The sequence below is a fragment of the Eurypyga helias genome, unplaced genomic scaffold (assembly GCF_000690775.1).
Source record: "Eurypyga helias isolate BGI_N326 unplaced genomic scaffold, ASM69077v1 scaffold24020, whole genome shotgun sequence".
Taxonomy (NCBI): domain Eukaryota; kingdom Metazoa; phylum Chordata; class Aves; order Eurypygiformes; family Eurypygidae; genus Eurypyga; species Eurypyga helias.
In genome coordinates, this window is record NW_010225441.1 from 4,712 (window position 1) to 27,383 (window position 22,672).

Consider the following 22,672-nt stretch of genomic DNA (forward strand, 5'->3'; position numbering starts at 1 on the left):
GAAGTCCTAACACGGAGGATGAAGTGATTAATGCTACGTGTTTAAGGTGTAGTAGGCGGTGCAAAGCGGCAAACAGCCTCGGCTGTGCTCCTGCTGCACGGGATGGATGGGGTGGCTAGGGCAACGGAACGAGCCACTCCGTGACAGCGTTAGCCACATCACTCCTTTTGCACAAAGGTAATTACTTTAAAAATTGCTTTTAGAAATAATGGTTTCATTAAAATTAGACTTCGACCTGAAGTATATCTACATAAAAAATACTGGCTGACACAGTCAGCATGGCTCAGTTTGGTAGACGAAGTGCTTGTGCTCATCTCTCACCCTAAAGCAATGGCCCCTCATCTTCACATACCCATAAGCAACAAAATTACACAATGACAGATTGCAAGCAACACTCTGCTCTCCTGGGGCTGGTATGTTTTCATCTGGCCTCCCACAGCAAGGTTGCAATTACTCTGAAAGGCATGGGTTGGCAAACATTGCTCTAGAACTAACACTACGATCCACACAAAATATAAACATACAATACATAGTCACATTTAATTAAATTCTAGTCTCTGTGCAATTTGAGTTAAACTGTCCTCATTAATACATTTTTAATCTGTAAACCACACTAGGGAGACAGAATAATTGTATCTGTTTCTTTAGAATGTTAAGTCTTTTTATCCGAAGTTGCCTAGGAACTCGTGCTATAACACTGTTGGGTTTCTCCTTCAATTACCAGACACTGAAGTTAGGGTACAGAATTTAAGTACTTGATGACAAAAGTCACCAGGGCAAGCTGTCAAATAGGAATGTCATTTAGCTCCTGCTTGAGAATACTTTCCTAAGGATCCAGTTGTGTAAGTGACTTGAGGCATGGGAGGAAAAAGCGGGAGTTGGTGCTGAACACAGCAAAGGCCAGTTGCTACTTCGTACGCAGCAACAAGTTGAGAGAATTTTAGTCTTTTGCTTTTTTGGAAGTAGCAGCTTCCCACAGGGGCCAAGCTCCTTCATGTACTCAGAATACAGCTATGACTGAAGGGGACAATGGTGATCAACAGAGAGAAACCTAATGGTGTGACAAACTGTGTATCCTGCCATGCTAAGCACTCCTGAAAGACAGTTTTCTTCTTGCAAAGCTAGAAGCAAGTTCCACTAATAAAGTTTAGTCTTAAAAATATTTCATTATTACCTTAATAATAAATAAAATATGTTAAAAAATATTGGGTGCTACACTCACTACTCAATGTTGTATATACAAAAGCAGACAGTTAAAAAAACAGCAGTTGACCTTGATCAGGTACAAAAAGCTGTAAGAAGCTTTTTGAGTGACTGAGTCCAGTCCCTGGTACTAAAGGCACCATGGTATTCGACTCCTTTCACAAACACAGTAAGCTTCAAGCCTGAAGAGCAGTTAGGCTGCTCCTAGTACCTCCCTCTAAAAGATCACTATAGAACATAACAGCTAATCCTAAAAATCCTTCTAACTGCCTGCCTGAATTTATACCACAGACAGTTAATTCTGTTGCGAGCGTGGCCTCTGACACTGGGAGAACCTGCCTCTCTTCTCAGTTCTCACCCTGATATATACATCTCCTGTGCATGTACGTGCACAGGCAGAGAAAGAGAGATGACAATCATACTCCTTGGTCTCCTATCAGAAGATAAGCTCACTGTATTGCCCAGTCATCCTTCTTGAACATAAGCGACCAAGACACTCTATAATCTTTTTCAAGACTGCCGAAAAATAAAGGCAGCAATCGTCCTCACTTACACAGATGACCATTACAATTGCTCTAAGAACCCTGGTTTTATGTTTGTGTCTGCTAGTTCTAGAAAAGTGCAATGTGTAGAGGGTGTATTCAAGTTACAGCAATTTTATTTCCCTCTTTCTGAACCATATAGATTTGAAAAATAAGTTATTAAATTACACTGGATCCAGCATGCCAGGTTCCACGGTCTTGTAGATTTTGCTGAGAAAGACTTCCACCTTATCGCCACCCAAGTGACAGACGTCCAAGATGCAGACAACATGTTTGCCATCCAGATCCATCGCTGCTTTTACAACTTCATCTACAAGTTAGGAAAAGGTGTTGTAATATACATACAGTAAAAAGGTATACTGAAGTGTTTCCCATGTAGTAATGTGCGTACGCTCAGCTTCCTTTCAGTGAAAACCTCACTCTAACTATCAAATACTGGCCTGCTGGGAGAGGGCTTTTTGGGGGGGGCAGGTAGAATTTATGAGTAAATTCAGTCACTAGAAATCACAGCATAAGAACTTAGATATGGAAAAGCTGAAATATGCATTGCTTAACCATTGAGTGATTGTCAAAAATAATTCAATAGGAGGCAAATACTTCAGTTTATAGGCACCGTAGGTTGTGTTAAAGGAGCTATCCCAAGTGACATCCGTGAAAGGGGTTGACTGACTGACAGTTATTCCACTCTGCTCCAAAGCAGATCAGGCCAAATACTCACTCAGCCACACGTACTGACTCCTGTGTCAGTACAATTTTGCATGAACAAATACTGTCTAGGTCACTTAGGAGTTTGCGGTTTGGCTATTAAAATACTATCTTCAGAGCAGGAGAACAGCTCCAGTAAAAAGTGCCTTGCAGGTTCACTTTTCCATCTATTTCCTAAAGGTGGTCACATAGCATCTCTCACTAAGGAGGCGAATAGCAGAGATTTCTATAGAGGATTAACTCTTGCACTGAAGATAAAACAAGACACGATACATGAATAATGTCAGTGAAAGCCAGTCTCACTTGACAGCCTTCCATTGCTAGCGGCCTTCTGCTGACATGTGGACACGCAACTCATACAAGACAATAACGTGTCGTTTTGAATGTCTGCTAGTTGAAACAAGTGGGGATCTTCAGGACAAAACAGTGGAAGAAATGCAACATCCATTGCTACGTCGTGGTTTATACCTGTTGAAAAGAATATTTAAGTTAGCAGAAAACTTCACCTTCAGCTCATTAGCAATGTCATGCATCATTTCTCTTTTTTTAAAATACAAGCTATTGCAGGCTGAGCACTGCTTTTTATTTTCTTGCCCTTTGTTCATTAATTAACAACTGATGTCTGAACCCACATTTCAATGTATGTGTTTACGTATACATAAACACATTCAAATTCATACAATGCTAGAGTATACTATGATTTAAGGCTAACAGTGCTGTTAGCTCAGAAAATATTAAACCAACATGGAAGCCATTTCACACTCCTTTTTATCTCTGCTACGAGGGCAGAGAAATTAATTTTACAACCAGTGCATCTGTGCAACATGTGGTGCAGTACTTGAGCTACTTCCCTCTTGAATATTACGTTTTAAGTCCCAGGATTCTACTGACAGTAAATATTCAAACACCTTCTCTCACTTTATGGCTGAAATACAGCCTTAAATTTTCTAGCATGGAAGGAAAGCCCTTCAGGAGCAACAGTACTCAAAAACCAACTCAGGATAAAGCTCAAAAGAAGCATTTATAGTTGTTCTTTTCCCTTTAAGAACACTAGCTGGTTTCCAACGGACACCTCTCCAGCAGGAAAGTCAGCTGATAACCAAGTGCAATTGAATAATGTACCTGATTATGTCAGACTGCTTGAACTAGTGAACAGGACCTACCTCTCACTGTAATAATCAATAGCTTAAGGACCACACACATTCTTCAAATGACACACACAAATCCATACACAAAACTGCAGTTCTGTGACAAGTGATACTAGAAACAAGATATTCAGTTGTTTCACTTAAAGGTATTCTTAATGAGAAATCAGCTTTCTGTTAAAAAACATCCTCAATCATGACTCTAACAAAAATCTAAAATGCCAATCATTTTTTTTAAAGTATTCAGAATTAACTGATTAATTTAGAGAAATCCATTCAGTTTGTGATGAACCTTCAGGCCAGTCTCAAGGTAACGCACCAAAGAACTACGATCTTCTACTGCTCTTGCTTAACCTTCTTTTGAAGCCGAGCTACCGAACACTTACCCAGAACTGTCACTTCATAGTACCCGAGGCCGGTAACACTTTTAAACTCACTGATATTTTTATCTCTTCGGGTTTCTTTTGGCTGGTGCACTGCTGGATGAAGGTTGTACTGCTGCATAAGTAAGTCTTTGTGCACGTAATCAAATTTACGTGGGATGCTTTCTGGGAAAATTGTGCCATGATGCAAATATTTCATTAACTTGTCTTTCACTTGTGCCCACAGGTCACTCTGCCACGAATCACAAGTTCTTCCAGTGTCTTCAGTCTCAGGTGTATCACTCATTCCTTCTTGGTCTATTATAAACACAGAAAATAATTAGTTGCTTATACGTTCATAGAATCGTATCACTTCTCCACTAGATGAGCAGTATTTTCATTAGGACATTTCAATTATGAAGACGTGGCAGAATATTCAAAACACACAACACAATGAATTAAGGCAGGGTTGGAGCGTGAGTACACTGGGAACCTTAGAGGCTAGACTTGCAGTAAAGACTTATTTCACCACACAAGCACCGTGGCTTGTGTTTGGAGAGTACAGAAGTTGTTTAATGAATAGCCAGAAACCATGAAAACAAGTTTAAAATGGGTAGAAGTGAAAGTAAACTTTTCCACCCCTTGCACAATAACTAAATGCTTACATTGAGGAATATGCTAGGTATAAAATTTCTTGCTATACAGTCAACGATAGCTCCGTTGTTCTTCCCTATTACATGTAGCTTGAGGATGGCTAATGACAAAAGCTTATATAACCATCACTTCCAATTCTGAGGGCAGATGTTAAACCCTGCCTTTGAGCTTCCCAGAAAGCTCATTGCAAAATATTCCCAGTATAGCCTTCTACCTCCCTCATCTCCTGTGAAACAACTTCCCATCGAGTAGCCACCTGAACCGGGCATGTTATCCACCCATAATCCCTAGTGCTTTAAAGCAGTACAGTGGAGCACATCATCATCAGAAGGCTACAAAGAAAACCTATCGAGGTCATTGCTAACGCAAGATGAAGTGCTGCCTTGCCAAAATACAAAGATGAACAACATGATGTATAACACAGCTATACACAGAAAGAAAAATTGGCAGAAGTTAATGCTGGGAGAGATGCTGGTAGTAGATGAACTTTCAGAAAGTCACATGACTCAAAATATATCCAGTCAGCTGTGAAAAGAGGATAACATGTCAAAATATTTGCATAAAATAAAAAACAGACCAAGCTGCTCATAATGCCAACTGACAAAGTAGACTTCTGCCCCCATCCAAAAATAGATATCAAGAAACTGACTGCATGGAACACAAGGTTTTCTGAATTGCAGAGGAAGACAGAAAAAAAAATTAACTCAGAAAAATCCCTAAATTAAACATCAGTATTATTACTGGCGTGCATACTCCATCCATTTCCTCCCACCTCTTGTATTTGCCTTTTTTGTATGAACTAGACAGACACATAGCTTTGGGGCTACCTTCATGGAGAGAGAGTGTTTTATCACATGCAGATCACTACAGTAAGCAAAGTGCCAACAGAAAACATGAGGTCTTCTGCTACAAAGTGCTTCTGAGGTACAAAAAGAACTTAAAACTTCTATAAAGCAACACCGAGAATTTATCCCCCACAGTGGGAAACAGCCCGACACCGTCCTTCCAGCCATCCTTTAGAACTCGGAACGCGTCAGGGACACGACCAAGCAGGGTGGGATTGACAAGACGTTGCCACAGTGCCTCCCTAGGTGCTGAGGCAGCCCGTGGTACAGAAGAGCTCCCCTGACAAACAAAGGTTATAAGGGTATCTTTGTTGCCTGTTTTGGACCTGAAGAGAAGAAGTAGGCTTAAGCCTCCTAAGGTTAATACCACAACTATTTGCAACGTACCTGTGCGGTGCTGTGAACTGTCTGATACAGCCTCTTCATCTTTATCTTGCACAAAATCTTCATGGGGAAATTCATCCAAGCTATAAAAAGAAAGTTAGAGTATATATATATAGATTAAAACCTATTTAACCTCAAACACTGTGCAGCAAAAGTTCAAACTTTGACAGATTTCTAGTGATAACTGACACAAGCTCGAGCGAGTAAGCACTAGTAGGTGGTTTCTTATCACGAGACTTGCAATACAGCAGCTTGACACAACGACCGACTACGCTCAGTAAACCAGTTTTGAAGACCCTAGGACGAGAACCGCTGTACTACTTCGCCTTACGGCAGTATTTTATGCTCAAAGCCCAGAGTTTGTTGCCCTCTACTGTGCACCTACGGAAATAGCACGTGTGACACCAAAGCTGAACATGACGGCGGGCCAAGCGGGTTATGACTCGGCTCTGGAAGGGTTTCGCAGCACGCTGCTGCATTCATGTCAGCACCCTGCAGCAGCAAACCAACTCATGGGTGGAACTGTGTCATCACTCCAGAATCCCAAAGGATAGAGAAATTCCAAATATCTATTTTCCTCTGGATATACGACCCTGCTACAACAATTGGTACGATTGAGCAAACCAGATTTTTGTTATACTTTCATTTGATGAGATTTTCAATTAACGATGAGCAACTATTCTCTAATGATCTCTCAGGAATTACCTAGGACATTATGCAGGAGAAAAATGCAACACATACTCTGCAGCCACAACATGGTAAAACGAGCTCTTAGACCCATTTATTCCTTACTTCTTTTCTCCACTCCTCTTACTATGAACTCAGCATGGTGTCTGAATAAACTTAGGAAAAAGACTGTCTTGATTATCTTGCACCACAGACAACTGAGACACAGACAAGTCTTTGTTAAGGTACCGTTAGAATTCCAGATGAGCAAAGTAGTTTACTAAGAAGATATTGTAAGTGCAAATACACAGGGGCAATACAGAGACAGCAAAAAAGGAATCAAAGACGAACATGCTGTTTAGTGAGTGGGACATTCTGTATTTCAGCCGCAAGGATTTACAGGGTTTGTTTTCATTTTTTCCCCATTTCATACTAGAATATATCTTGAAAATTTCATGTCAATATTTCATACAAATGGAAAATATCTAAAATCCAGGGAACAGGTAAAAGTAAATACATTGTGTTTTTTGAGAATGCAGCACATGTTAGGAAATGCACCATCATCATGGCGTGGGCTAAGTACTGGAGTGGCCTTCGTGTGATCTCCAGCTCTGGGCACAAAAGAATCCTCACTTAGGCAGCACAAACTGTGCAACCGAGGTTTTAGCCACCAAGATTTGTAAACAAAAAAAGCTGTCACATAGAGAACTTTAAAGCAGCATGGCCCTACTTGCTTCCCAGCACCCACCCAAGCTTCTGGGCAGAGCTGTGTTGAAAATGTTGGTAAATGAAAGTTTTTATGCATTTCTATGTGGCTTTGTGGTCCAAAGCATTTTTCAGGTCCATGGCAACCTCAGAAAGATATGTGCAAGATATCAGCTCTAAGTTTATGCAGTGGTGTTTTTGTTTTCTGATGAAAGGTAGCAAAGTTTGTCTCTTTCTAAAATGATAATTCAGTAATTGAATTGTGCTTCCGATGGTATTTTTCCTAGATAAAAGAATGTTTCCATGAAAACAGTATGTTATGAAGAATGAATTCCTTTCACAAGAGCTACCATGGAAAGTAATTACTGTGTATACATAACAATAAATTAAACATCTACATACCAGCTATATCAATACATTTTCAAGCCATTAGAAGAAATCTGCAAAAGTGTTAACAAAAGGAGCCTAATTAAAAATTCATGCCAACTCACTTGCAAGACTCGGACTTCTCAAGAGACATGGACATGCAGCACAGCATTAGGAAAGGGTTGATCAGAAATCAACGTGTCAGGTTAGGTACAGGCCAACTTCCCTCATCACTAAAGCAGAGGATTAAACCAAGTCATACTGCTGACAAGTTGATACTATGGAAATGGTTTCTTCTTCTCTTAAAATAGTCTAGTTTTGGAGGTGAATAGGCTCTGATTTAGAGCTAGTAGAGCCTCTGAGAAACATGTAAATAACTTGTCACAATTTTCCTCCACTTCTTTCACAGATCCGCAGCTAGGATGATTTCCCCTACCTGCCCATGTTATTCCTACACAGGTGGCTCTACCATGTAACTTAAAGCTGTGTGTATAGAGAAGTAATTTCCCTTACGAACTTAGCTCATGTGCTGCTTTGCCAGGCAGTATGCCTGCATGCCACCTGATGTAACCCAGATCCTCCACTTAACTGCAATATGCTGTGGCTGTCATGCACCAAAACACACCCATTCCTATTTCTCCCTTGCCAGCTTTATGACAACTTGTGCCACACCAAACTTGCCATTCCCATCCTGCATTCTGCACTCCCCTTTTCAGAGACGCTCATTTGCAAAAAAAACCTTTAACCAGGATTTCCAGGTGCGCTGGTATCCACCTTTTCAGTCATTTTACTGTAAAGTAGTGTCAACGAAAATAACATTAATCAAAATAGATGGCAGATGAATACTTGTAGAAAATAAGCGCTTCACACCTACCTCCTAAGCACTGGGACTAAATGCGATTAAAAAAATTAAGAAAGAAAATAGTTGCGACTTGTAGCTATGCCCAAATGATGCAAGGAATTAAAGTGCCTCAAAAAGTAAACCAAAACATCCCACTTGCTGCTAAAACTGGTAAAAGCCTTATTTATAGGCTATTTTGATATCAACTCAGCCCAACTGTCATGCCACCACTGCGCATCTACCGCAGCAAGTAACAGAAACCAAACAGCCTTCTACAGTGATCTGACAAGGCTACGCGAATTGACTGTTAATATCCACCGATTTCTCCCTGAAAAAATCCAATTTATGTGAAAAAGGGGTCTGAACGAAACACCAAATTCTGGGAAACTTTCAGTCGTGCAAACCTCAAGCTGAACTTCCCCGTATTACAAAATCCCCATCCCTTGGCTCTCATCAGATGGGAGAGAAAATAGGAGGAAAGGGTCTAAGTTACATAAACATTTAGAGGTGAAACTGCAAGGATAGAAGTGTACAGACAAGTTACTAGCAAGCAGTCCAGAGCGTGAGCATGTAGTGCACCAGCAACGCCATGGTCACTGCCGTGCTAAACTTACAAGGATTAAAAAGGATAAGAAAACTACTGTGTTTTTTTCCACTTCCACATAAGAATAAGGCTTTCTGAAATTCTGATCTTTCCTCATTCACAATAAACCATCAATTAAACTACTTTGGGGTATATTAAATGCTTAAAAGTACATTTTAATGTACAGGCTGAAAAACTTCACAAAATACTTGACACAAAACACTCCAAGATAGAATATGTACTTCAGACATACCTCTACTGTTGGTATTTCATCAACGTATTACTATGTTCCAGTGAGAGCTGACATTCTGCTACTTATAAGCAACAGAACAGAAACAATGCAAATTCAAGGTATGTCAGACTAACTTTCTTCTGCAATTCGGAGAATTCAGCACAACTTCACAGTTTATTACAGAAATACACAAGTTACCTTTTAATTATATAGAGTGAAAGAGCTTTCCACAATCCAACACAGATTTTCTCCTCCTTTAGTTGGGGTTCTAGCACTAATGGCATAGAGCGGACACACAGGTAGCGAGGAGAGTAGCGGATTGAGAAAAGCAGAGAACAAAGTAAACATGCCTTAACTTTTTGCTTCACTTTTAAGAAATGGGGAGAAAACATTCTTCCCACCCTCCACCCCCAAGAAAAAAACAGAACATATCTCAGCAAGCAAAAGCAAACCAGATCCTTCACGTTCCAGAACAACTCCTATGCATTCGTGCCCCAAGCCCCTGCAAAGCCCTGCACCACCTGCAGAGATGTGACCGGCAAGCCCGGTATCACGCTTTTAATGAATGGGCTGCAGAGCCCGGCAACCATTTCCCCTACAAAACGCATTATCTACTAAGAGGGCCAGAGGAAACAACAGACGTGTGGGCGCAGAAGAGCCTCATTTACCCCACAGAAGAATGTTTTGCGAATTAGTTACCAAGAAATGTTTTTCAAGAAAACGGGCACGCTTGTAGGGCAGTAACACTGGCAGAAGGATCAGCAACTCACCATCAACTCCATCATTACTATTGTTTCTATACACCTAGCACCATGATTCTTTCTTTTAGGGCAGAGGGAAGAGGTGCTAAAAGGAAACTAAGCAAGCAACTGAGGGGCATACGTACTCATGACACAAGCCCAAATCACTGCGGCCAAAAACCTAAACGCCCAAAGCTACTGACACCAAAGAGTTCAATAAAGACTGAATGTTATGTAGTGGAAGGAGCCAAGGCTTCTCAGGGACAACTGTGTTTGCACCTCTGTAGCACCGAGGGGCATGCACAGCTCAACCACCACTAGCCAATCCATTAATGCTATTATGTTGCTCACTCCTACCTTTGACTCCCCTACTTAAATTCTGTAATCTCTTTGAAGCAAAGACTACATAGATTACTCTGCTTAGCTGATGAGCCCCTACTACTATATATTCCCTAAGTAGCACTAGTAACAACATAAAAATATGGTTAACACCACACTCAAAATCCTATTTCAGAATAAAATAATCCAACATATTTGATCTAGAATTAGTGCAGAGAAGTGAATAGAAAACATTCAATGTTACCCTGATCTATTATTCCACTTCACTTCCATACAGACTCTTGACCTGTAAAAGGTTCACTTTGAGTATCTTTGTTTCATCACTGCAATTATTTAACATAACTAAATTCACATGACTTACCCAAATTTTCTTCTTGCAGACCGTGTGAAATAGGAGCAAGATGATGCAGGACCAACAGATGCAGTTTCCCTTAAAGTAGGAAATTCACCATTGGTTTACGTTACTAATTAAATGGGAATACACAAAGCAAAGAACATGCATGTTTTTCTTTCAGAGAGAATGAACCTTAGACACTCAAATGCTGGAATTTTCCTTACAGAACGGAAATCCACCAACAAGTTTGTTGTAACACTGCCAAGGCAGAACTTCTATTCAGCAGGGTTTTCTTACTCTTTTCATTCAATCCTAATTGTATTTCATCTCACATTATGACTTTCGGATGTGAAAAGTTGAGAAGAAAAATATACCATTAACAGCATGAGGAATCCTCTGGGAAAACAAAAGACCTGACTGGCTAGATTTTGAAACATGAAATCTGACAATGTATACACCTGGCTTTTAATACTAAGTATGGGTACGTGAGATTTTGCACAAACATTGCAACAAATGGCAATCTTATACAAGCAGGTATTTTACTCTGGAACTCAAAATGCTTGTATCAGACAAATTATTTAGTCTTATTCCATTTCCTTCTCAGACTGTATCCTTCATCTATGTCTGACTAGACGTAATACAATTTCAAGAAATCCCATCACAAGCAGAGCCACAGTACTACAAGTTATTTGGAGCCTTTAGGTGAGGCACGTGACCACCATCTACTTGCCTTTCTGACAGCAAGTCGCAGCTACGTGCAGTACATCCCATTAACCAGAAAGAAAAAAATAAGGTGTGTTTGAAATTAAGGAACAGGCGTACCAGATCCTGACTCTGCATTTTCAGTGAAGAAGCCATAGCCCCTCACTCCACTGTAACTGTTGGTTGTTCCACAACTACATCACTGAACTATGCATGGTTCAAGTATTATCTACTTTAATTTCAAATCTGTGAGATTAACAACAAAGTAACATAATTATGAATCAGAAGAGAGCACTGCACACCAGATGCCTGCTTTATTCAACCCTTCATTAGTCCGAACAGTACAGTTGTCATCACCTGGTGCTAGGAAAAGTACCTAACTACCTTTTCAAAATTAAACTACATATGCTTTTAAAGCTTTCTTATCTATTTTCTATCGCCTGGGCCCCAAACCGATTTCTGTACGCACTTCTTAGAAGACCCACTACATATTTAGGACGAGAGCTTACTGTTCTGCATCCGCATTTAATCTGCGCAGTTTCTTTCTCTTGACTGAACTCTTTTTTGGAGCCTGGTGCTGATCTTGTTCCCCACTGTCATGTGGCCCCAGAAAAGACTTAACTTCTTTATTTTGAAGGCTGGTGCTTTTTCCCTTGTGAACAGTGTCTTCTTTGGACACAGCAGAACTTTCAGGAGACGGAGAAGTAACTTTCTGCAACAACAGTTCATTGTTTAAGAGTTTCAAAGCATTTAAAGCTCTCTCTTCCAACTGAAAAATCTCCAAGTTTTAAAGTAACTTTTAATAGAACAGAACAATTTACCCCACCTTCTGGAAGACATGTTATATCTAGCAGAAATTATCTGCTCATCAGTGACAGTGAGCACACTGCAGTAGCTGCCTCTCCCACAATCCAATTTACATCAGGTTATCCAGTCAGTCAAATTAGTAACTTCTCAACAGTTACGTGGTTTTAGAGAAGACTGTCATAACACTTTCAGAAAAGCACTGAATCACTGTCTTCTTAAAAGTTCTAAATTATGACTTTCAAGAATTTTGCTCTCAAAACAGCAAACGAAGTTGATCGATTGAGAGACAGTGTAACTAGGTCTGAACTCAAATGCAAAATCCTCCATTCTAATTACGCTCATGGCTGCATAAGTGCTACAGCAGACAGTCTCCACCGCTGTACCTGAGCAAGCTCTGATCCCGAGGCTTCTTCACCTGCATTGCTCCAGCTGATGTACCGTACGGCACTGATGATCCCCTGAACGGCAATGCGCTTGTGTTCTCTGTAGTGCAAGTCTTCGAGCTCCTTCCCCGTTTCACCTATGGTTTTCAAAACCGCTTCAACTGCAAAAACGAAATTTCCAGAAACGAGTTTTAAAGAAATACAGTATCGAAATGTCTGCACGCAAGACTCAAAAGATAATTCGTTACTAACTATTAAAATGATTTAAAATTACACTTTTGAAGAATTTCAAACCTTCCTGTTGGTCACAAAAACGAAACAATAATCCTTTCTAGCTCACAACCATCTTTTAGCATGCATTAGCAGGTATCACAATTTCTGTTACAGGTGAAATTGCTAATTCAATGTATGCTTCAGTGTAGCTGTCTAAATCTGAATTAGCAGAATATTCAGAGTAAAACTTCTGGGCAGATCTGTAGCTCAGGTAAGCTGCTACAGTTCTCCTGCAGCTTATGGTGTCATGACACTTTCTGTAAGATGAGGACGATACATTTAGTCGTGCAACAAGGGTTTCTCTGAAATGACATGACAAATTTCTGTAATTACTAATCCTAACAGCATTCTTTTTAACTGATGCTTTAAATACTTGGAGCTAAAGGAAGACTGAACGAAAAAAGCCTACAAGTCTTAGCTATTTGACAGTCTGATACCTTTATTGTTTTTACAGTATTTCAGAAAGCTATCTGGAGGCCGTGGAAAAGGGTAATAGCCACCAATGACAGTTTTCTTCATCTGATCGGCTTCATTTTGTGTTTTCGTCCACTGAATGAAGTTTTTCACTTTGGTATCCTTGGTGTATGGCTGGCCCTTGTGCCATCCTTTTAAAAAAAAATAACCAGGCGTCAAAACCGAAGCAGGTTACTGTCTCCTGTTTGCATCGCAAAACTATCCCAAACGCTACACAGAAATAACAAATTAAGAAAAACTGGACTAGAGAATACAAAAGACATCTTTCCACTAGTCAACAGTGTTTTATGAAGTTAGCAGCTCTAATCCCTTGCACTGGACACTGCAAGTTAGACAAATGCTGAGTAACAGAAAGAAATAAAAAAACTAGCCAAAATGCCACTTTCTCACAGAGACATGTAGAACAGTGAAATGAGCAGAAACCGCTTCATTAGTGGGAAAGACCAGGAAAATAACCTTCACAGGGTTCTGCAAAGATTGTTACTAACAGGTAATTGCCAAGGTATGTATTCAATGTTGGCTACTTTAAAACCAAGATATGGGCTGAATGCCAGTTTTACCGAATAAACTGTACTCTGACCAAGCCTGCATCTAAGCTGCAAACTGAAACAAATCTTATTCAGTGGTCTGCACCTGCAGTTCTCATTTAAGACCCAAACAGATATAAAATGAACTAAAGCAATTTGCCTTTTTCTTTTTGCAACATTATTTCATTATTCAAAGTAATTTCTGACAGGGAAACTAATACTGTGCACTGCTTGTTTTGCTGTAAAATAAAAATACCCTTTCCAAAGAAGTACGATGAGAACTACATAAAACTAACTAATTTAAGTTACCTGTAATGAATATTTGACTTTCATTTGAAGTCGTAAGGTAAATCGTGCTGGAAGGATTCTCAGTGAGGTCCCGTACCACTCTCATCTGTGTACACACCAAGTATGTCACTGCAGGGAAAAAAAAAACCTTAATTTTTTTCCTGGTATTTTATTGATTTTAGAATGTCAAGACAAACACACACTGGATTAATTTTATTAAGTGCTCTAAACAAGCCATTTTAGTTCTCAACCCTACAAATGGTTCAGCACGTATTGAGCCTCCATTATAAATTACATTATGGAAAGGTAATTGAATTTTCTATTTAATAACTGTGCAAGGACATTTCAGCATACATATTAGGACTAAAATATGAGACACATCATCGGGCAGGGTATCAATGAAACAAACAGTAGAAATATGGATATTAAATGGTTGTGTTTCTTAAGGATAAAAACCATAAAATCATGGAAAGGATACGAAATCTTGACATGCAACTGCAAAACTTCTAAATAGAGTACAAACTCCCTCTTTTGTTAACATCTCAGTTAAACACTGGAATGTCATTCTTTGCCATTTCCCCAGAACACTCCAGATGAATTCAGCCGTAATCTCAACAAGGCTGTGCAGCTGGTCCTGCATCACAGGATATAAAAAACCCAGGTGACACCAACCAGGGTTAACCAAAGGATGAGTGCTTGGAGGAGAAGAGAAAGAAGACAAGAAGAAATATTTAAAGCTCTTTCAGAATCTAATTAAGGATCCCCCAGTATGAAAGTGGTCATTCCCAGCTCGCATACAATAACTAACACAGCTGAGTGATGACTGCTGTTTGGTCAAAAAATATTTATTCAAAGAAATTAAGCTTTTCTACTTTCACCTCTCCCTTCCTCCAATCCTCTTAAATTATTAATGTCTACAAAAAAATACTGATTTACAGGACAAAAGGAGTAATAGATTTGTCCACCTGCCTTCTGATGCAAGAGATATTACCCCAGGTGCTTCACTTCAGTTTCTGTTTGAAATGAACGAGGTCAGATGAGCCCCAGGCCCAGCCAGTTGTTCAGACTAACAGACTGCAATATGGTAAGGGTTTCACTTACTTAAAATAGGGTAGTTTTTTTAAACTTTAATTTCTGATCAGCTATGGTCGGTTTGAGGAGATAAACTGGCAATTTTTTATTCAGTGGCAATTATACTCAGAATTTGAAATTAGCAACCAACAAGAAAAATACTAAAAATAACTATTAATAAGTATTACAGAGAGATGCATACTTGGGTGAATACGCTCAAACACATCTGGCTGAGAAGTTGCAAATAATTCCAGAATGAATGGCTGGTCTGATGTGCCGTCAATGGCATGTGCCCAGCGATAGAGCCAGAAGTCTTCACTGTGTTCTATATAAGCAAATATTAAGAAAAATGTATCAGCATTTATTCAGAAAGTTAAAAATTGTTTCAGAAATGTGGAAAGTCATATTTGTAGAAAAACCTCTCTTTCTTGTTCGTTCAGCCCTTCCTACAAATGTCACAAGACCAATAACGTCACAGGAATGATTGTTTGGTAAGTCATCCAGTTCTGACCTAAAATCAAAACAGAACAAGAATGCTGGTTGTTAATAACAAAACACGAAGCTTTCTCAGAAACTTTTCAAAAGACATTTCCAATTAACATTCAGTGCAATGTACTGACATTTAAGTTCCCGCTTGACAAACAACAAAATTCTATTTTACCTTGTGATAAACCGGTATTTAACCTCAGGTAATCCCCACTCTGGCTTAACCATTTCTTCCGGAATAATACGTATTTTAGTAGGAGGGTCCCGAACATTCAGGCTGATTTCTGACAAAGAAAAGAAAGTCAGTAACGTTTAAGGCATGAATACAAATTAAAAAAAGAACAAAACAGAACAAAAAAACCCCAAACAACAAACCCAAACTTAAAACCAGCACAGAAAATCCCAGTAAATCTTCTTAAATGAAGTATTCCAACTTTGTTTTGCTGCTTTCGAGATTATTAATTGATTCCCCTGACAATGTTTTTATCAAAATCCAGATATGGTGTTCAGCAAGACAATTTTATAATCTGAGCAATGTTAACCCTTCCAACTCCCCACTTGAGAGGATCTGTTGGATCCAGCCAGCTATTTTAAAAAACAGCAACAGAAACTAATACTACCATACTGATTAGATCTGAAGTACTTTTTATGTCAGCTTCTTTCCCAAATGTCACTAAGATCTAAAACTGACTTGCAGACAATGAAGTAAAACAGAAGACAGAACCAGTTCTGAGAACCTCCACATCTGATACCAGTTCAGGTAGTTACTAATATGACAGAAACATGCCATGGAGGAATACAAAAGGCCTCCTCACATCCATTCTACAGCACCTGAAAAATTGATTTTATTAAGCAGACTGTTTAGATGCTGAATAACAAACGTGGTGGAGCACTGGGGGAAGTGAAGGGCTCCTGCAACCAGATAAAAAATGCAGGAGAAACGGCTTCAGCGTGTAGAACACACAAGGTGGTAGCCTACTGCCTCTCTTGTAACAAGACAAATCTGGCTGGTATGAAAAACAGATTCTGATGAAGTTTCTACAAGATGTTTGGGTTTGGATAAGGGATTATTCAAATAATGCACCCAGAAAAGTACTTAAATTTGTATAAATAATGCATAAAAATTATTTACGTAAGTGTATCCTACCTTGCACCCTAATGCTGCAACACTAGGAGGGTGTTATACTTGAAATCAGACCCTCTACTTAAGGGTTTCCTTTTGACTGCTGCTTTCTAGAAACTTATTTGGAGAATAATCATGGTTTTGCATGTGGTGTTTTAGGACGGTAGCTCAGAGAAAATTCCTGAAAACAAAACTTTCCCAAGCATCAAAACTATTTATCAATTGTTTCATCATTTTGAGTTTATATGAGTGTCATATACTCATCTCAGGACTATCCCTGGGGTGATTCGGAAGCTAAGATCAGTCCAGGCTATTCAAAATGGCTGTTTTCATCAGCACCACATAAATCAGGTGATCTGTGAAATGCATATGTTGCCTAGCAGTCAAATTCAAGGTGTTGGTAATAACTATTTAAGCTCCACAGGTTTTAGGTCCTGAAACAGCACCTCTCAGCACGTCATACAATGCTGCAGCTGCAAACAGAAGCAAGCAACACAGAACTCTCTTCACAATCTAGGAGTACACCAGCAGCATGCTGTCTTGCAAGAACTCTTAATTTGGGAAGCTCCTTAACCTTCCAGATACAACCATTCACCCCCACATGCTCTAAAATGTAAGGAAACAGTGGAGACTAGGGATTTGATGGAATTACAAACTGGAAATAGATGATGAAAAAGGTAATTATTAGTTAAGCAATTCAGTGGAATTGATTGCTTTAACCAGCAAGCTGAAGAACTTTTGGAGCACTCATTGTGCATGAAATATGCGTAAAACCCCTGAAATATGCCCATATGAACCGAGAAATTAGCGAGGCATTAAATTTCATTTAATCTGAACAACAAAAAAGCACCAGGAATTGCATAAAGTTGATTTTATAACTGCTCTAGAATTTTTTCTGGATATTCTGTTCTCTTTAGACTCTCTTCTTCCAGGATATATGGGCATAAGATCCATCAGTGCACAATGTCATGTGCTTTGCAAGTTCATATGAAGACAAAATTCTGAGCTTTGTGCTGAGAAAAGAAGATACTGTACATACACTGATATGAACCGAAGATTAGTAATTCCTACAGTCTGCTCACCGTCCGAAAATACACCACGGCACTTTACTATGGACTGACTTTTAATTCCTCCGTTACACGTCTATTATGACGTACAGCCCATTGGCCTAGTTTTCCATTTTGATCTGTTCATTAACATTTCTACTCCAATAATCAGTAGCGTAGTGTGAACGAAGCCATTAAAATGACATGGCATTTGCCCATAGAGAAAGTCACTTCATAAGGCCTATTTTATTCTGTCCTTTTCCCACAGAAAGGTTTTGTGGCAATTATAATTGCTTTCAGGGCTGGCTTGTACTCATCATCAGCTTCCCTCACAAACTTCCATTCCTGCCTAAACACTTCTCGTTCCTGCCAACTCATCACAAACACTGCCTTAAAAACAGATCTTAGTGTCTGAAAAGATTCATTAGGCAGAAAATACACTGCTTCTAGCAGTGAAAACATTGTTTATTTTTGTGCCCTTGTAGCAACCCCATTAGGAAACTGTCATTGTTAATAAGTTATACATACATCATCCCTCACTACCATGCATATGTACTTGTTTCAAGGAAGTTACTTGAATTTCCTGAATGCTGGCTGTCATTTTGTTCTCAGTAGAAAAGCAGAAAGGGGGGAAAGAACTCATGTTCAGAGAAGTAAGAGAGGAAAAAAAAATTTTACTAAATCCAGTTTGAAAAGGCTATTATTGCCATACTGCAGCACCTGCAGTTCTGTAGCACAGCTCCTCTGAATATCTGTCACACTAAACACCTGCATGTAAGAAAATACTTTCTCGTAGCCGAGGAACATACTTCACATATGCGCTGCCACGGCACTGCTGTTACAGCACAGACAGCGGTCACCAATGCAACTTGTTATCCGGTGGAGCTTTGCAGATGCTCTGAGCCTTGACCACACAGACTAAAATCTAAAGTCAAATCAGGTGATGTTGTGCGTGAACGACCCGGAGGGAGGAAGGTATGAGCAGTGCACCAATGATCTCTGTTGCATTAAATCAGGAAGGAGAATCAGATTAAAATTCAGTACCAGAGGCCTGTCTTGATGACCCCAATACTTGAAACCAGGTATTAGATCTTTATTTAATAAATATTTTAATGAATTGTGGCAATAAAGTTTGTAGACATGATGCGAATACAAACAGGGAACAGTAAGAACTTGGATGCTAAGACACCTCTCAGAGCTAATATTTAAGGATATAGACAATATCAATTAGTGTGAGCAATGGAGCACTTTCTATTTTATTTCTATGAAGAGCTACCTTTTTACAGCTATATTTCATTGAACCAAAACAGGTTTCTGCAATACTTAACCAATTGTAGCAAATCTCTTCATCTGTGAATCCCCTGGGGTTGGCTGTGTTTTAAATGGGTAACTGTTTTTGATAGCATACTGTTCGAGGAGAAGTACTGTGCCAACCTTCATACTGTTATACCATTCAGGACACAATGAATTCCACAAAACCATTGACATCATGCCTGAACCATCAGCAACTTCAAAGTAAGCCTAAGGAAAAACAGACAAGATACATAAAAGATGAAGGTATCATCATTCTGGTATGTATTTATTTTGGATAACGCATCAGCTACTTAACTCAGGAACAATTTCTCCGACGATTACAAATGGATAGAGAGTATCTTTCAAAACTTGGACTAAATAACTGGAGTGGAAGAAAGCCCCAGTTTCCAGAAAATAATTCCTCCACAACTACTCCAACCCCAACTCTTATCTTTCCAGTGCTCAGTAATGTCAGACGACGCCAGCGTCACTCAATGGTTTTTGGAGGAGGTTGTGGAAATACCATGCACAAGAAACAATGCTGAAAAGGCTCTTCTTTATCAGAGAGAATGGTGCATTAAGAATAACATTTAAAAATATCTGTGAAGGAATAACGTATTTTGGAAGTTGAGAAGTGTCAGTTTAATCCCAGACAGCAGCAAAGTACCACACAGCCGCTTGCTCACTTTCCCCCTCTCCAATGGGGGAGGAGGACTGGAGGAAAAGACAAGGAAGCTCATGTATTGAGATAAGAACAATTTAATAATTGAATAGAAATTAATAAAATAGTGACACTAACAATACTAATAATAGTCTGTAATAAAAATAACAGAAAATAAACCAAATTATACAATTGTTCACCATCTGCCAACCGATACCCAGCCAGGTCCCAAACAGCGAGAGACAGAGCCCAAGAGAGATCGCACCAGGGTCAGACAGCAAATGAGAAAGCCAACCCACTAACCAGCATGGCCCCTGGCCCACCCCCAGCTTACACACCAAGCATGACGTTCTGTGGAATGAAATACCCCTTTGGTCAGTTTGGGTTGGCTGTCTGCTTGTGCACTGCCCCCCCACTGCTTGTAATAAAGAAGCTGGGGACACAGGTGCAGTATCAGAAGCTGAAAACGTCCCTGAATTGGTACAAACAGTCCTTAGCAACAACTAACACCACCAGCCTTATCAGTGCTCTTATCAGCGCAAATCCAAAACATACCCTCATACCAGCTGCTCTGATGAAAATTAACTCTGTCCCAACTAAAACCAGCACGAGATGTTACAGGACCATCAGCTAAACCAATGATCAAAACACAATACAAGTTGGATTTTCAAGGAAAATTTTAAAAAGGCAGAAAATCTTCACTGCAAACCACTATCACTGAAGTTTTTCTCACAACAAAGACTTCTATGAGATGTTGGGTTTTTTTAACTGGGCAATCTTGGAATCTACCACCGAGCAGTCAAAAAGATTTGAGAGTCTTATAATTGTCTTAAAAGGTAGCAATCCACCGAAAAAAAAAAAATCTCAGCTCTCTCAAATGTGTCATTTTATCTAATTATCTGTCAGCCTCAAGCAATCATTTGCTTTTGTTCATACCACCATCCACTCTCCATTCTTGAACGTCACACCTAACACCTTGTGTGTTTTTCCCCCTTGCTGCTTCTAAAATCCTCTTTTCCTTGTTCCAAGTTTGACACAGATCAACATGTTCATTCTAATATTCCTAATCAGTCAAGAACCATGCATCCTTGACAGTAAACCATTATATCATGGAATCTTTTGTTATCCCATTGGTTTTTATCTAATAACAATAATTCACACAACACTGTCTAAGGAAGGACTGCATAATCAAAAAGCATGTAAAATCTGTCTCCCAACTTCTTGAGCTAAATCAGCTCTGAGTATTGATTCTAAAACTAATACCTGGAAACTTGGCTGACGAACTGCCACGCAAGTATGGTCTACACCATCTGCTGAGAAGCACCTCCAAAAAAAGACCCAGATTTATCTTCATGTGCAAAGGGAATGGAAACTCGGAATAAGAGAACACCATGGCATTTAATTGCGATGTTTCATACCCCTCCCCCCACAGAAGAACTGATGTGAGTTATTGAAGCTCTTTGTCAAGTGTTGCCCTCCTGTACAAGGTCTGCCTGGGATGGAGTTTATTTTCTTTGTACCATCCTCCACTGTGTCACGTTGCAGACAAACAACTAAAACAGCGTTTTTAACACACCGATGTTTCAGCTGTCGTTGAACAGTGCTTGCAGAATGTCGAGGTCTTTCTCTGTTTCTCACCCTGCCACCCTAATGAGTAAGCCAGGGATAGGCAAGAGGCTGGGAGGGGACACAGCTGACCTGAACTTACCTCGTGGATATTCCATGCCATGTAACATCATGCTCAGATACAGAACAGGCTGCTAGTTTTCCCAATGTACCCACTGTTCAGAGACCGGCTGGGAACTGGTCTGCTGGTGAGAGGCGGTGAGCAACTGCCTTTCCATCACTTGTTTGCCTTTTCCCCCCCCTTCCCCTTTTCCACTTCACCTTATTAAGCTGTCTTTATCTCAACCCAAGGGTTTTTCCTCTTTTTTGCTCTTCCAGTTCTCTCCCCCAGCTCCCTGGAGGGGGCAATGGAGAGCAAAGGACCAGCTGGTGAGTGCTTAGCTGCTGGCTTGGACCAACCCACCACACCTCCTGCCGCCATTTCTAAGAAGGTCTACTCAAAAATATCACAAGTACAACATATTTGGAAAACAATTAAGAATTTTACAGTAAACCAATCTATCTGGAAGTCACTAGGTGAGAGAATCAGGGGATACAAATTGTTGAAGTTTGTTTGCTTTATTTTTTGGACAAGACAGACTAACTCCAGCTTCCAAAGCATAAATACCAGAAACATTTAGGCTGTTACACTACCAAAAACTCCAAATATTTTCTTTTTCCTTCACAAAAATCTCAGTTGTATAGTAACTGAAATACATTCCCTGAAGTTTGTACATACGATCACCACATTTACCATTTCCTACTCTAATGGCTGTGTTTATGTAAATGTAAAGTATTTTTAATATAAAGTATCTCCGAAATAAATCTTAACTTGATGTGCCTATACTATATGGCAATAATGATTTCCAAATATCCTACAACTATTAGTTAAGTGCTAACTTAGGTATTTATCCCTCTTTACCTGATAAGGCATATCCAGTTTTTTCTCTGGTTTCCCGTAGTACCTCAGTCTAGATTTGTGCAGGACTCGCACAAGAAGTGGAGGGAAGTGAACTCTGCTCCTCCAGGTCATTTCCAGCTGACTGAGAGAAGTCAGCTTGGAGACTAAGGTTAAAGGAAATAAAAAAAAAAAAAAAAAGAGAAACAAGATCAAAAAAGCATGTCCATGAGTGAACATTTAAGTTTTCGGGAGTAAAGTGCACAGAGCAGGACATTGTGTTTCTAACGGTTAAAAAGGCTCACCTGCTGATGCTATTCTCCATGAAATCCTGCCCTAAGCACAGTTCTGCTTTCTAACTGAGAATTGCAACTGACACAGAGGTGTTG

The 22,672-nt window shown here is 39.6% G+C and overlaps 1 protein-coding gene across 1 annotated transcript; it reads right to left on the bottom strand.

Moving 5' to 3' along the window:
• Positions 1–1,909: 1,909 nt before the first annotated feature.
• Positions 1,910–22,450, bottom strand: LOC104508005 (chromosome unknown open reading frame, human CXorf57; the record flags this gene model as incomplete). Its single annotated transcript, XM_010149471.1, has 15 exons — positions 1,910–2,055; positions 2,265–2,279; positions 2,754–2,918; positions 3,982–4,275; positions 5,844–5,923; positions 10,674–10,742; positions 11,858–12,060; positions 12,539–12,699; positions 13,249–13,416; positions 14,122–14,229; positions 15,374–15,496; positions 15,591–15,682; positions 15,833–15,941; positions 19,155–19,347; positions 22,308–22,450. Coding segments are annotated over 15 exons (2,069 nt in total), but the record flags the coding sequence as incomplete, so codon positions are not given.
• Between the last annotated feature and the right edge of the window lie 222 nt (positions 22,451–22,672).